The 15,339-nt window shown below is 40.0% G+C and overlaps 2 protein-coding genes across 3 annotated transcripts; both read left to right on the forward strand.

Moving 5' to 3' along the window:
- Window positions 1-3,673: 3,673 nt before the first annotated feature.
- Window positions 3,674-5,218, forward strand: GJA9 (gap junction protein alpha 9). The gene has a single exon (XM_061186757.1). The coding sequence runs from the start codon at window positions 3,674-3,676 to the stop codon at window positions 5,216-5,218; it is 1,545 nt and encodes a 514-aa protein (XP_061042740.1).
- A 1,202-nt stretch (window positions 5,219-6,420) lies between these two features.
- On the forward strand, window positions 6,421-14,496 carry MYCBP (MYC binding protein). 2 transcript variants are annotated; one of them, XM_061186759.1, is made up of 5 exons: window positions 6,421-6,566; window positions 6,760-6,832; window positions 10,450-10,498; window positions 10,739-10,868; window positions 11,778-14,496. In XM_061186759.1, exons 1-5 carry the CDS (start codon window positions 6,483-6,485, stop codon window positions 11,790-11,792), a joined length of 351 nt encoding a protein of 116 aa, XP_061042742.1. In that variant the 5' UTR covers window positions 6,421-6,482; the 3' UTR covers window positions 11,793-14,496. The 2 variants fall into 2 exon arrangements, with proteins under 2 accessions (XP_061042742.1, XP_061042741.1); XM_061186758.1 differs by having other exon boundaries at window positions 6,425-6,566; window positions 12,133-14,491.
- The last annotated feature ends 843 nt before the right edge of the window (window positions 14,497-15,339 follow it).

A 15,339-nucleotide genomic window follows, 5' to 3' on the forward strand; every position in this document is an offset into this window, starting at 1 on the left:
TTGTTGCTGGGGCTTTCTCTAGTTGTGGCGAGCGGGGGCTACTCTTCGTTGCGGTGTGCGGGATTCTCATTGCGGTGGCTTCTCTTGTCGTGGAGCATGGGCTCTAGGCGTGTGGGCTTCAGTAGTTGTGGCACGCGGGGTCAGTAGTTGTGGCTCACGGGCTCAGTAGTTGTGGCTCGCAGGCTCTAGAGCGCAGGCTCAGTAGTTGTGGTGCAAGGGCTTAGTTGCTCTGCGGCACGTGGGATCTTCCCAGACCAGGGCTCGAACCCGTGTCCTCTGCATTGGTAGGCGGATTCTTAACCACTGCGCCACCAGGGAAGACTCTGAATTACCTTTTAAACAGCTGTATCCATTTATATTCTTACTGATAGCATATGAGAGTAACAGTTTCCTCATACTTTTGCCAAAAGCAGGTATTATAAATCTTGAAAAAATTTACATTTTGATAGTTAAAAAATAATACTTTATTTTAATTTGTATTTCTCTGACTACTAATGAAGCTTAGTGTTTTTTAAGTTTACTAATAATTTATAATTTATATATTACACATAATATATAATTTATATAATACATAATATACAAATATGAATATATATATATATTTTCCTGATGAAAGGGTTGCATTTAATTTGAAAATTAGCTATAGTTGGCAAAGAAGCCCAGGGAAGAAATATTTATCTGCCATCGCCAACCCACTAGGTCACTAGCTCTGAAGAGAGATCTTTAATGACCTAAAGTGCAATGTAATTGTTAATAACAGAAAACTAGACAGAGAAACAGGATTCACCTAACTATGAAATCGGACATGACCCATTGATTATTAAGACTGATGACTAAGAAGTTATTATCTAGTTAGATTATTTTGGTACTAGAAACATCGTTCACATTACCAAAAACAGTGATGTCTTTCTGGGTTCCCCGGGGGGGTAAAGTTACCATTAAAAAAGCACACAAACATCTGGTGTTTTAAATGTGACATCTCTGAATTATAGAGGAGCCATTTATTCAGCTTAATTTGGGGCTCATAATTTTCGTCTCCTAAACTGTGCTGTAGTATTAGAAATGTTGGAAATATTCTTTATGTGTGCTGCCCAATAAGGTAGCCACTAGGCACATGTAGCTATTTACATTTAATTAAAATTAAATAAAATTAAAAACTCAGTGCCTCTGTTACACAAGCCACGTTGCAAGTGCTCAATAGCTATGTGTTTCTAGTGGCCATCTTATTGGACAGTGCAGATGGAGTCTATTCCAACATTGCTGCAAAAAGTTCCACCGGATTTAAAAAAAAAAAAGTTCCATTGGGTAGCGCTGTTTTAGAAGCAGGAATGAAGACAGGGAGATGGATTTTAGCTGATGCCTGACTCACTCACTGCACTGAACCAAACTGAATCTGCTCTACATCTGCAAAGGGACACATTCAGAGATTAAGCTGAAGATGGCTGTGGTATAACTTTTAAGCATGATCTGCTTCAGATTTACCTAAACTGAGAAAGGTCTGTGTTAATCTCTCTGTCTTAGCTAATTAAGAGTCATTTGAAATTTTGTTTTTTCTTTTGAACTCTATAGTACTGTATCTGTGTATATTAGTATTTGTGTCATTTGCTATGAAAGCTTTAGGACCTAAGATTTGAAGCTAAATAATAGTACTTCTTCTTTCAGGAAATACCATGCACTTGCCCTTTAAGGAAAAAAAAAAAACTTTAATTTCTTTTGGTAATTTTAACAGTAAAGTGCTCATGGTAAAAGAAAAAATTAAAATATATATAATTATAAAAAATTAAGTCAATTGTAATCACACTACCCAGAGATAATCATAGTTAATATTTTGATGAATATCCTAGGCTTTATTGGATGCATCTCTACATATAAATAAATTTACAATAATGGGGCCATATTATTCTATATTTTATAATGTGAATGTTACTGAAACGATATATCAGTGTCTTTTTATATTAGTATATATTTATTATTTCTATTGGTTGCATAGTACCACACTGTGGATGTACTATTATTTATATGTACAATACAGTCTTTCTTGTATTGATAATTATTTTGGATATTTTCAAGTTATGATTATTATAAACAACAAGAATAATATCTTTGCTTACACTTTAAAATGCTTTGGATTGTTGGGTCAAAGAGTATAGTACTATTAACATAATAAAGTCAAATAGAAATTTTCTCTATCTCAGGAATACAACTCAATTTTAGAAGTTTGATGCTTCTGCAAGTCTTTTGAACTATATAAAGCTTTCAAAAAGGAACTAAAGACTCTAGAACCTGTTATTTAAAAAGTCAAAACTTTCACTATGTGACATACCTAATTTAAATAATTAAACTTGTAAGAGAAAACAGATGATTTCTTAATATCTCTTTCATGAAAATTTCAAGTGTGCTTAGAGAGGAAAAATAACAGTTTAGTAAAACAGTTAAGAGCTGACTTTAGAGCCACAGTGATTGAGTTTGAATACCAGTTCTAGCTGTGTGATCTTGGGTAATTTAAGGTGTGCCTCAGTTTCCTGATCTGTAAAATGGGGGAACAACATACCTACCTCATAGGATTTTTGTGATGAACATATCTTGTAGCTATAATATCCCAGTATGTTGTTTGATTGTATAACATTTCCGTTTCTATAAGGGATATAGGACATACAATTATATGTTAAATGAAAGTGAATGAAAACATTCACTCTTTTTTTCTTTCCTTTGGGATATATTTTCTCTTAGATATCCTAGGGTATCAACTCTAACATGGAACCTACTGGCTTATAATCCAAGCACCTATATTATAACTCGCCCCACTGCTCCCTCCACAAACCAAGCTACATGTCTTAAAAAGGTAAAATACTGTTATAATGAAAATTTCTATAATACTACCACCATACCAATGATCCATTTATTTCAAGCAATATCTAATAACAACCTGGTAGTAGAAAATAGTTGAGAATTTTTGGAAAATTTTCACAGCAAAGTTAGTAATAATTTCATAAATATTCATAAATATATTACTGAAATGATTTCTGAAAATGCTCAAAAACTGCCAGAAAGAAACTAGAATTTAGACATTTAAATGTGGATTAAAAAACTAATCTACATTCTTATAGCGAGAGCCAGATTTGTTTCTTTTGGCTTCTTTAAATGCTGTATCTTACTGGATTATGAAATGAAACATGCCTTTTCCTTTGCTCATAAATGAGATTTTAAAATCATTGACTTTGGTTATAGTTTTTATATAAAATAATCTTAATAGGTTTGTAAGATCAAGTCAGTAGTTTTAGGAACCTCTCCAAAAGTTCTCAGTTAAAAAAAATAAAACAACAAACTTCAGCTGAGTAAGAAGACTCTTTTCTTATAGGAATTCCTATAATTCTATTCTTCATAGGAGGGAATATATACACCCCTCCTCCAGGTATCTTTTTTCTTCCCATTGCATTGTAAGGTCTAAACATAAATGATTTTATATTCCTGACATCTTAAACATATTCTTGGTAACAGATTATTACAACTTTCTAGGGAAAAAAGTAGAGCAACCAGCATGCTGAACGAGTGATGCTTTGTTCATATTTTGGCCATAGGTTTGCCTTAAGAAATAGCACACCCTTCAGAATGGAAGAATTTATCTGCCTCCTATTTGATGGGGTTCAGAGCTAAGATGGCTGACTAAATAAACATGGGGGACTGGAATTTCCTTGGAGGCTTTCTGGAGGAAGTTCACGTCCACTCCACCATGATTGGAAAGATGTGGCTCACCGTCCTGTTCATATTTCGAATGCTTGTTCTGGGTGTAGCTGCTGAAGATGTCTGGAATGATGAGCAGTCTGACTTCATCTGTAATACAGAACAACCCGGCTGCAGAAATGTATGCTATGATCAGGCCTTTCCTATCTCCCTCATTAGATACTGGGTTTTGCAGGTGATATTTGTGTCTTCACCATCCCTGGTCTACATGGGCCATGCTTTGTACCAACTGAGAGTTCTGGAGAAGGAGAGGCAGATGAAGAGAGCTCAACTGAGGGGTGAACTGGAGGAGGCAGAGCTTGAAATGCCTGGGGATCGGAGGAGATTGGAGCAAGAACTGCGTCAGCTTGAGCAAAGGAAACTAAATAAAGCTCCACTCAGAGGAACCTTGCTTTGCACTTATGTGATACACATTTTCACTCGCTCTGTGGTTGAAGTTGGGTTCATGATTGGACAGTATCTTTTATATGGATTTCATTTAGAGCCTCTATTTAAATGCCACGGCCACCCGTGTCCAAATATAATTGATTGTTTCGTCTCAAGACCCACAGAAAAGACGATATTCCTATTATTTATGCAATCCATAGCTACTGTTTCACTTTTCTTAAATGTTCTAGAAATATTCCATCTAGGTTTTAAAAAGATTAAAAGAGGGCTTTGGGGACAATATAAATTGAAGGATGAACATAATGAATTTTGTACCAACCAGTCAAAACAAAACCTTGCCAAATATCAAAACACATCTGCAAATTCACTGAAACGATTCTCTTTTGCACCTGATTACAGTCTGTTAGTGGAAAAGCAAACACACACAGCAGCGTACCCTGGTTTAAATCCACCTGCATTTCAGACAGATCCTGATAATCACAGTGGAAATGATGACAAAGGCATTTTGGATGAACAGGAAACGCTACTTTCTGAGATGTGCATGCTTAGTACTACCTGTGGTCATCTTCAAAACATCAACTCAAGTAATAAAGAAGACACTCATAAAATATCTGGAAAAGAAGTTAATGGTAACCAGTTGAGAGGAAAAAGAGAAACTGATGGCAAAGACAGCAAAAGGAACCACTACTCTAAAGGTCACTGTTCTATTCCAGGTGATGCTATAGATCTGAACAACCACACGGGGCAGTCACCCCAAACAGCTTTCTCTCTGCCAGCTAACTACACCTGGAAACCGAAATGGCTTCGTGCTACCTGGGGTCCCTCTGCAGAAAATGAAAACCAGGCATTACCTCCTAAAGGTAACCTCAAGGGCCAGCTCAGAGAGAGCACAATCAGAACCCTTCCTCCTTCACAGGGAGACTTCCATCCACTTGACATTCCAGACACTCCTGATTCTTTGGGAGGGTTGTCCTTTGAATCCGAGTTGGTCAGAACCTGCAGTAACCCTACTGCTTGTCCTCCAAATCATTTAGTGTCGCTGACAAACAACCTCATTGGTAGGCGGGCTCCCACAGACCTTCAGATCTGAACAGCTGTTGGCTTTTAGACATTCTGTGTATTACATTATCAAAGAAGTAGCTTAATGATGGTTGAGCACAGAAAAAACAGGGCAGCTCTACAGACCAGCTGTTTAGACAGACAACTGCAAACCCATCTAAAAAAGGGAAAATGGCTCTAATTCTGAATTGGGAAGGAGTAGTTTCAAGTTCAAAGACATAGAGTTACCAAATCAGGACTACTTTTCTACAGGCTCCCTTCAGAATAACACTAATTTTGGGAAAATCACATGTCAGAATCGAAGCTAAATGGAACCAGGTTTTTCCTTGAAGGGAGCACAGCCTTCAGAGATTGTTCTTAATCTATGTAATTCCCTCTTTTGGTTACTAATCTTTTACTTCTGGACACTGATTAAACTTTGCCCCTGGGACTTAACGCAGTTTCTTTATAGACTGCAACCTGATCTGTCTTGAATATAATCATAATGTTGCTATCTAGGTAAATAAAATCCTAAAAAGATTGGTCGCTTTCTTTCACCAGTTTATAGTTAGCATCGTGATTCAGTGCCAGGATCGGAGTCTTGGCTCTACTACTCACTGGTTATCTATCCTTGACAGTTTACTAACAGTACGTACCTTACAGGGACGGTGTGAGAATTAAAATAAGAAACATATGTGTTTAATGCACTGCCAGGCACACAGTAAGCGCTCAAAAGTGCTAGCTATTATTAGCACATTACTGCTCACCCTCCGGAGGCCCACATCAAGTTGGCCACAGAACAAGGAGACTCCACATATAAGAGCTGGAGCCCAAACAGACGATTCTAAGCAGTCCTCCAGCCATTGGAAATCCAAGGGTTGCCCTCGTTAGTGCGCCCTTTTTCAAGATGGGAGTCGACAAGCCAGCACACACACGCTGCCAGAGCTTCTGAGGTCCTAGTTGACACAGGTCCGCCCACTCCCGGTGTCAGGAGACCCCAGTCTCTGGAATGAGTTCTAGTGCTCCAGGGCTCAGTAAGCCCCGCCCCTGGCGCCACGCCCATCTTTGGCCCCACCTGGACACTTGTCGGGAGTTACCGAAACCCAGACTCCCACTAAGTAACCGAATCTCTGCGAGAACCGGAAGAGGAAGGAGAAGTGCTGCTTTGCTAGACAGAGGGGCGGGCGTACGCAGCCTCCTTTGGCTCAGCTCACTGTGGGGCATTCAGAGCGTCCTGGTCGCCATGAAAACGGGCCGCACCCCGGCGGTCCCGGACCGTGGTTCGCAAGTGCGCAGGCGCACGCGCCCTTCCGCGCATGAGCAGTGCTGCTCCGAGCCCGCCCGCCACGGTCTCCAGCGCCAGCTACGCCGCTGCCGCTGTCACTATGGCCCATTACAAAGTGAGGGGGGCGCGGCGTGGCTGGGGGCGTGCGGGCGGTAGCCAGCCGCTGGTCGGCTCGGGTGGGAGTGGGGGCGCGCGCGCAGATCTGGGGGGCTTGAGGTGGCGAGGCGGAGGCGGCGTTGCCGGACTCCAGCGCCTTCTTCCTGCTCCGGCTCCCGGGCTTCGGCCCCTGACCCGCCGTGTCTCCTCAGGCCGCCGACTCGAAGCGCGAGCAGTTCCGGAGGTACTTGGAGAAGTCGGGGGTGCTGGACACGCTGACCAAGGGTGAGCATGGGCCAGGAGAGGGTTCCTCGTGACCTCGTCGTGCTCCTCGGCGCTGCGCCCCAGACGGGCCGTGGCGTGGGGCAGGAGGGGAACAGGTGGGACCCGTCCCGGGTTCAGCGAGGTGGGCCTCGGGGTTCAGCGGGGACCGGCTCACGCCTGGCTGCCGGCCGCCGCCGGGGTCGGGTAGCCTCGCTCTCGCTACCGCTCTCGCCGCAGGGAGTGAAACTCTTGCAGCTGTTGCGAAGTCCCTCCAACTTCCGTTGCTTTGCCTTGAGCAACCGCAGTGAGCATATTTGCTAAAGACCTTGAGAGCCCAACTCCTCCCTCCTGACACTTTTTTCGGAGCCCTCAAAATCCTGTACAGAAACATTTTCCTTCGAACAAAGGGCAAGTGGGGAAATGACCAGGTTTGAAAGCGGGCTATAAAGTAGCTAAGTGAACCTAATCCCTGAAGTAGCGGTTTGGCTGTGGCTTTTCAACCGAACCCCGTTTCGTAGTCTATATCAATTCCTACTTTGTGCAGATTTCACAATTAAAGTAGAATCACAGTTTAAAGAGCTTGAGGGCACATCAAAACGGTTATATTGTTTTCACTTTTAAAAATGGAAGCTGTTACACTGTATCTCTTACTCTGGGGTTCAAGATCTAAGTAGATGAATAAGGTGCTTGAAACTGGGGGGTTCCAAGAGGTAGTGTGGGTACTTCTTATTTCATTAGCTAAGCAGTAAGGCGAATGCCTGTTAGGTATCACTCAACTCACTGGCTGGAACTTTCAAGGGTGCAGAACAGAGGAGTTGGCAGGGATGATGATCTGGGTCCACATGAGAAGTACAGTAAGTATCTGGGAAATAATTTGGAAACCGCTCTTTGGCCAGAAGCAAAAGTTAGGAGAAAATTCTGGGAGAATTACAACTCTGGGTCTTAGCAGAATGCAGGGCTTTTAATTCCCAAGCATGGGCTGGTAATTTTGAGTTGCTACCTTAGGTTCAGGTACCAGTTTCCTATCTCTTTGCAAATAAGTTTCAGTAAACATTTAAGGGACTACATGAAAGCACTTGTGCTGTCATCTGGGGAGGTATCACAGACGCTTGGAATTTCATCGACCTCCCCCCCCCTCAAAAAACTCCACAAGCGCACTTCTTTCATTTATTTAACCATTTTATTCAGGTGTCTTTTCTAGGCACCGGGATACAACAGTGGGGGAAAACAAAAGTCCCTGCTCTAAATGAACTTATATCCTAGTTGGGGGAGACAGATAAACCGTAGTGTCAACCAGTGGTAAGTGTTATGAAAAAAACATAGCGAAGTAAGGGGATAAGGAGGATGGGTGTGCCATTTTATATAGGGTGGTGAGGCAAGGCCTCTCTTAAGAACATTTGAGCAGAGACCTGAATGAAGTGTGATGTTGAGTTTCAGGAAGTGTAAGGAGGCCAGAGTGGCTGGATGGAGTGAATGAAACATACACTGTTAAGGACAGAGAAGTGAGGATAGTGGGAGGTAAATGAAGATATTCAGCCTTGTGGCCATACATGGATTTTCCTTCATGAGAGACTGGAAACCACTAGAGGCTTCTTTTCCCTTACTGACATCTACTGGTATTCCCCCTCAACTTTCCCAGATTTCCAGTCTCCTAAGTAACATCAGACAACAGAGTATCTACTGATATGATCTATTTAAAGTTTGATTTTGTGTACTTTACACAGATTTAACTTATAATTTTTATCCAGCTTATTTCCACATTAAAACGCTAACATTAAAACGCTATAGGGATGGCTAAAGATAAAGATAAGTCATTTGGAAGAAGAGGCATTTTAGTTATTTTGAGCACTGTATCAACCTCTAAAAATCCCAGCTGCTAAGGCAAAAAGGGAAACACTGGGTATAGAGTTCTTGTCTGTTTAAAAGGAAGTATATTTCATCTATAGAAAAGCACAGGAAACTTGACATTTACATTATGTTCTGTAATTATCAACCTTGTAACTACCACTGACAGAAATTTAGAAGCTAAAAGAAAGGGTAGGGGAAGAAGGGAAGAAAGGGTAAGAGTATTCATGTCTTATAAAGTTAGCATTTGGTACAGATCAGTGGAAATTCATGGAAGAAGAAACAGAAGCTTGAGTACATAGTTTCAAGAAAAAGGTAATAAGTAGAGGAATTAAAGTGTACTGTAACACTGAAAGAAGAGGGAAGGAGAGGAGAGGGTAGTGATGATGTAAATATGCCAATTTCTCAAAAAACAGTGCTGTAAGTACGTTTAGAAGAGTATCAGAACTTAACGTAAGTTGTTAGTATTAGTTGCCCATTTGATTTTTTTAATACTGTCTATATTTGGAGGGTTATTACAACTCTAAAAAAATAAAAGGGAAGCATGTAAGTTGGTTTATGAGGTGTCCTTAAACTGGGGTCTAGATATGCACATTTTTTTGTGTGTAGATACAGTTTTTTGTCTTTGATCAGAGTTTTCAAGGAGTTCCGTGCACAAAAAAATTAACCACTGGTTTAGAGAGATTTTTACTTGAGTCGTATATCCTAGAAGGAATGTGTTCAATAATAAGATGGAAAAGGTAGTGCTGACATGAACTATTGGATATGAAACCACTAAAGTATATATTTTAATATTGATTTGAGCATGTTGATTACTGGTAAAGTTTTTGGTTGGTGGTTGTTTAGCATGTTGTGTGTGAAACTTCATTCTTGAAGAACATTTTGAATTCAGAGCTTCTTCCTTCCAACAGTTAACCATAGCCCTGTTGATTCTCTACAGAGTTCTTCTCAAACATATCTATCTTGTTTTCATCCCTCTATCACTCTAGTGCAGGTCACTCTCTCCCTTTTTTTTTTTTTTGGCTGCGCCACGAGGCACGTGGGATCTTAGTTCCCCGACCAGGGATTGAACCTGTGCGCCCTGCAGTGGAAGCGCAGAGTCCTAACCACTGGACCGCCAGGGAATTCCCAGGTCACTCTCTTTAAACTGGATTACCATATCAGCCTCTTAATTGCTCTTCCTGCCTTTAAACCCTTGTCCCATGTGTCAGTCTTCCACACAGGAGTCAAGAGTGATCCTGTCACTCCCCTGCTTATAACTGTTTAATTACATGCCATTTTGTTCTTAGGACCAAGGCCCGACTGAACTTGCAGGATCCTCTAGTCTCCTCCCTAACCACCTTTCCAGCTTCCTTTCCTGCCCCCCTTTTCACAACTCCATCTAGACACACTTGAATTTTCAGTTCCTCAATATGTTGTTCTTTTGCCCCTGGCCTTCCCTTTTTATCTGAAACCATTGCCTAGGTCTCAGGTCTTATTTCTCTCTCTTGGGGACGCCTTCCCTGGTGCCCTGGGCTGAGTTAGGTGTTCTTCCAATGTGCTCCTATAACCCATTACCCTATATTGCTGCTTGATAGTCTTTTTTTGTCTAGTTCCTTGTTTATCTTTTGCACTAGACTGTAAATTCATTGAGAGCAGCGACCTTGTCTGTCTTGTTCACCGTGGTATGGACAGTCCTAGCAATGTGCGTGGTGTATAATAGACACTCAATATTTACTGGGGTATGGAATATAATTTCAGCCATTTTAATTTCAGACTTTAATTGTTGTTTTTTTCTGCTTTTTGATTTGCAGTTTTGGTAGCCTTATATGAAGAACCAGAGAAACCTAATAGTGCTTTGGAGTATCCTTTTCATTTTTCAAGTCAGAAAAAGGCCTTTATTTTTTTGAACTCGTATTTTTTCACATAGATATTAACCTTTAAAATACTTTTGATTATTGAAAAAATTACTTTGAGTATTTGGATTTTGATCTCTGGGTAAATATTGGTGGTAGGGTGGGGTAACTCTCATCAGAGAATTATTTCAGAAGGCTATTTCATTAGTTTCATTGAGCTCAAGTAAATTCTTAACTTTTATATTAGTTTTTTAAAGCATCACTTAGGAGCTGCTACCCCAGAAAATCCAGAAATAGAGCTGCTTCGCCTAGAATTGGCGGAAATGAAAGAGAAATATGAAGCTATTGTAGAAGAAAATAAAAAACTGAAAACAAAGGTAAAATTTTTGAAAGAATTCATATTAAAAATAATGTCACCTTTAATGATTATATGACCAAAACCTCACTAAAATGGACAGTAGGGGAGGGAGGCGGGTGAATATCAATCTCAGTTAACTGCAAGGCCAAGCTGATGCCCTGTCTAGAAAACCACGAGCAGACTGTAAATAGGATGAGCAAAGTGTGGTCAAGAAGAGGTTCTTGGGAACCTTCATCAACAAAAGGTGAAAATATTGGTCAACGATTAGTGGTTTATAAGTAAATGGAGATTTCTTAGAGTCTTAGGTAGTTGACTTAATAGGTCAACACAGGGCCACTGCTTTGCTAATGGAACCCCTTAGATTGTGCAGTGCACAATCTGCGTAGTCACGTGGTGGCCCTGTAATGTGGTATCTCTGTAAACTTGTTTGCACTTAACCTCGCTACATTTGCTTGCCCTTAATTTTGTCTAGTGCTGAAGTTTTTTCTTTGTTTAAGCTTCCGTGAGAATTTTCATAAAGTTCAAACTAGTCAACTCTAAAGTCTTTGAGGTTTTACCACATCTGAATCACATAACGCATTTCACTTGACTCTAGGCATTTCTCATGATGTGTTTTATCTTCTCAGCCTTGTGAGATAAGTGACACAGGTGCACAGACCATTTTGTAGGTGAGGAAACTAATGCACAGTGAAGTCTAATTAGCTTCTCAAATCTGACAGCTAACTGGAACAACTCAAATCTTAGCGCAGTGTTGCAGCAGACCCCAGCTCGGCATAACAGAAAATTCAGTGTCTGAAATTATCTGAGATCCCACAGTGCGTAGATGCCACACAACTTTTTGGCACCTTTTAAGTCAAAAGCGTTAGCTGCTCCTCATTGACTGGCTAGATTAATGTATGTCACATAATTCTTTTTTTCTGCTTTTTAGGAGAAAGTTCAGTAAACTTACGGTGGAGAGGAAGAAAGTACCTTACTATAAGCCACAACATCTTTGGGAAGATATAGATTATTGCATATCAAGTATTTGCATAGTGCAGTCATGAATGGGAATTAAGTTTTAGTTTCCCAGTAATTTTAAAGGTTTATTTAAAAAGAACTTTCACTAGGTTTGATTATATTAAATATTAAAATCACTGAGTGGTTTAAAAAGCATAGGATTTTAATATAAACTTACTGATTCAGTAATTAAATTGAATATAATAGTTAACTCATTTTGTTACTATTAAGTTTTTTACCCAATTTAGAATCAAATTCACCTAAACTCCTCTGTCTTTGCCCCATAGCTTGCTCAGTATGAACCACCTCAGGAGGAGAAGCGTGCTGAATAGGAGTCTTCTCAGTTGAAAAGACACTGAAAAATGGTTTTGTATGACTTGAATAGTTTGTATAGTATATAATCTTTTCCGAACAGATGCTATAGCACTCTTTTAATATGTTAAATTCACCTATCACACTTTAACTGTTATAAACACATATACTTAGAATCACCAATAAAAACTCAATATAACTTTCTTTGGGTCTTAAAAGCAGGAGAATCAAAAGGGAATCCTGAAAAAAAATCTAAACACAGCCATCTAATTCATTACCTTAAAAGACATTCTGTTTATTAGTCTGACTAGGAATGATGGTACTGGTTGTATTTTAGCCGAGGAAGTTTAGCATGGAGCTATTCCTTGGTTTAGTTCAGGGTATGAACACAGGTACAGTCATTCTTTAAAATGAAGATGACAGTGTTGTTTATATTCTCTGTAGGCAGCTGGAGAGATCTGTGTGACATAAGATACTGTTGCATGGGGTCTCATGAATCTTCTGCTCTTGTTTATATAATGCGGAACAAATGACTCTTCTTTGCCACCACTTTGCCTTAGATAACTGTGTGTGTGCCAGTGTGAACTCTGACACCACGTTTCCTTCTATGCAATCATGCCCTATCTGATAATGTTGCCTTGCTTTGCTGTGTGCTTCCGTGGGTCCCAGTTGCACATTGGCCTTTCTGTGTTGTTTTTCAACTTGCTATAATAGCAGTTATCCTGATTGTAATTTATATAACTTTAAAGAGAATCACACTGTTCCCCTGCCTTACGTGTTGCTTAGCTGAACACAGAACAGAGGCAATATAAAATTCTGGGTTCACGCACAAGCTGGGACAAGAAGGGGAATGAGCCATATATCGTGGAAAATTATAGTTTGCGGGTATAATTATATAGTGCTTTTTTCCCCTCAAAGTATTTTTCTAGCCTTGAATTCATTTTATCTTCATTATCCCTGTGAAGTAGGTAGGCAAGTATGAGGGGAGGTGGGGTGCTGAATTTTTAGGCCAAAGACTGATATGAATACAAATTATTTACTAATTGTAGAACCTTGGGCACATCAGTTAATTGCTCTGAGATTCACTTTCCTCATCTGTTAAATGGGAATAATATCTGTGCTGCCTACCTCACAGGGTTGTTGTGAGGGTCAAATGGAATGTATGTGAAAGATTTGTAAATGGTAAAGCACTATATTCTTGTTTGTTAGTCCTTTTTCCTTTCTTGGAAGACCTACAGTCAGATGTTTTGTGTTACTGATCACTTATTTTCCTTATTGATTGACTAGCATTATTAAGAAGTAGTCCTATTTCATGTATTCTGTCCCTATTGTTAGAGAAATGTCTTTATTTTTTGGTGAAAACACAAAACAAAATCCAATGAAAGCTGGCTTAACTAGCAAAAGCCTCAGCACCTGCTGGAAACTGTGACCAAGCCAATCATAAGGGCATTTTAATCAGTCATGTTGGCAGGAATGTGGCAATGGTCTGTGCCTCTTCTAGTCACAAGTTTGTTTTTGGAGGGGAGTCAGATACAGTTGGAAGAGCATTTACTTGAATTGGTTTATGTTTTACCAGTTCGAGTGCCTCCTACATGGACAGCAGTGGGCTGAGTGCTAGGTGTTATAAAGGTGAATGACTTGAAGTTAGCTATAAGCCACGTATATAACCAACTACAATGTGGGACAGGATGTGCTAAGAACCATAAATAATAATAAAACATGGCCCCATGGGGGTTTTGGAAGACAGGGAGACTTGGCTTCCTTAAGCAATTGGTATGACAGTCCCTTTGTGGACAGGCAAGTAGAAATTTTTTCTGGCAGCCAACCCTCATTTGCTTTTTTCCCAATGGGACTGGTACTAATATTTATGTAAGTCAGATGACTATCTCTTGTACCATCCTTTTGAACAGAATGGCAACCTGTGGGTTGGATAATCAAACCTTTTGGGGGAACTGACCTGCTTAAACTGCTGTATCAGTCAGTGCTATGAATTCAGGGTCAGCCTGGCCTCTGGAGGTCCTCTTGAACATTTCTATCAAGGATCTGGATGAAGACAGTATACAAGAAGATGCTCAATGGAGTAAAAAAGGATCCGATCCATTTAGTTCCTGTTTGTTTCAGCTGCCTTATCTATAAAATGTAGATTTCGTTATCTTGCCTACCTCACAAGGTATTGTAAGGATCAAATTAAACATAATGGATGTAAAAGTACCTTGCAAATTGTAAAGGACTACATATGGGTCAGATGGTAGTAATGCTAATTCTCTAAGTGCCACAAAGTTGGAAGGGCTGGTTGGTAGACTATATTGAAATGAGCTTGAAAATGATCAACAACTTGAAGTACCTAAACTTCACAGCCTAAGCCAAAAAGTTGAAATGTCAAGTCTTACATTTAGGTTAAAAAAAGTAGCTATACAAGTTTAGGCACCAGGATTGCTGACAAAGTACTAGTTCCAGCGACTATCAATGTGAACCACTTATACTTCATGGATATTAAAAAAAAAATTCCATTCTGGAAAGCATTAATATTGTCCAGGTGCTAAACAGTCACTCTGAAGGCTGTATTGGTCAGTACTGCATTGTAGGTGTCAGACATTTGATGGATGTTGACAAGCTCAGTTGCATATAAAGGAGAGTGCATTTGAAACTATAAGGCTGTGTTGTCCATTACGGTAGCCACTAGCCACATCTGGCAATTAAAATTAAACAAAATTAAAAATTCAGTTCCTCAGTCACACTAGCAACAATTGAGCAGTGTAGATGTAGAACATTTCTATCATCAGAGGAAGTGCTATTGGACATTACTGTAGAAGGAATGGCTGAAGGAACTGAGTATGTTTAATGTGGAACAAAGAAGACAGTGGGTAATGAAGACTGTAATCTAATATTTGAGGTGCTGTCGTGAAAAAGATGAAGACCACTGCTTATAGACTCTGGTATATAAGCTCCAGGGAGTGTGATTTTTGGCCTGAATAAGAGACTTTTAAACAAAGTTTTACCACAGTGGAATTGGATGCCTATTGAGATAGTGAGCTCTCTTCCCTGGGATCTATTGAAGTGTATGCTGCATGTCTATCAGTCAGAGACACTGTAGAGTGGATTCTCTTTAGGTGAGAGGTTGGACTAGATGACCTCTAAGTATGTGTCCTACCTCTAACTCCGACATTCAGACAGAACCAAGT

Source organism: Eubalaena glacialis, chromosome 3 (genome assembly GCF_028564815.1).
Source record: "Eubalaena glacialis isolate mEubGla1 chromosome 3, mEubGla1.1.hap2.+ XY, whole genome shotgun sequence".
Classification (NCBI taxonomy): domain Eukaryota; kingdom Metazoa; phylum Chordata; class Mammalia; order Artiodactyla; family Balaenidae; genus Eubalaena; species Eubalaena glacialis.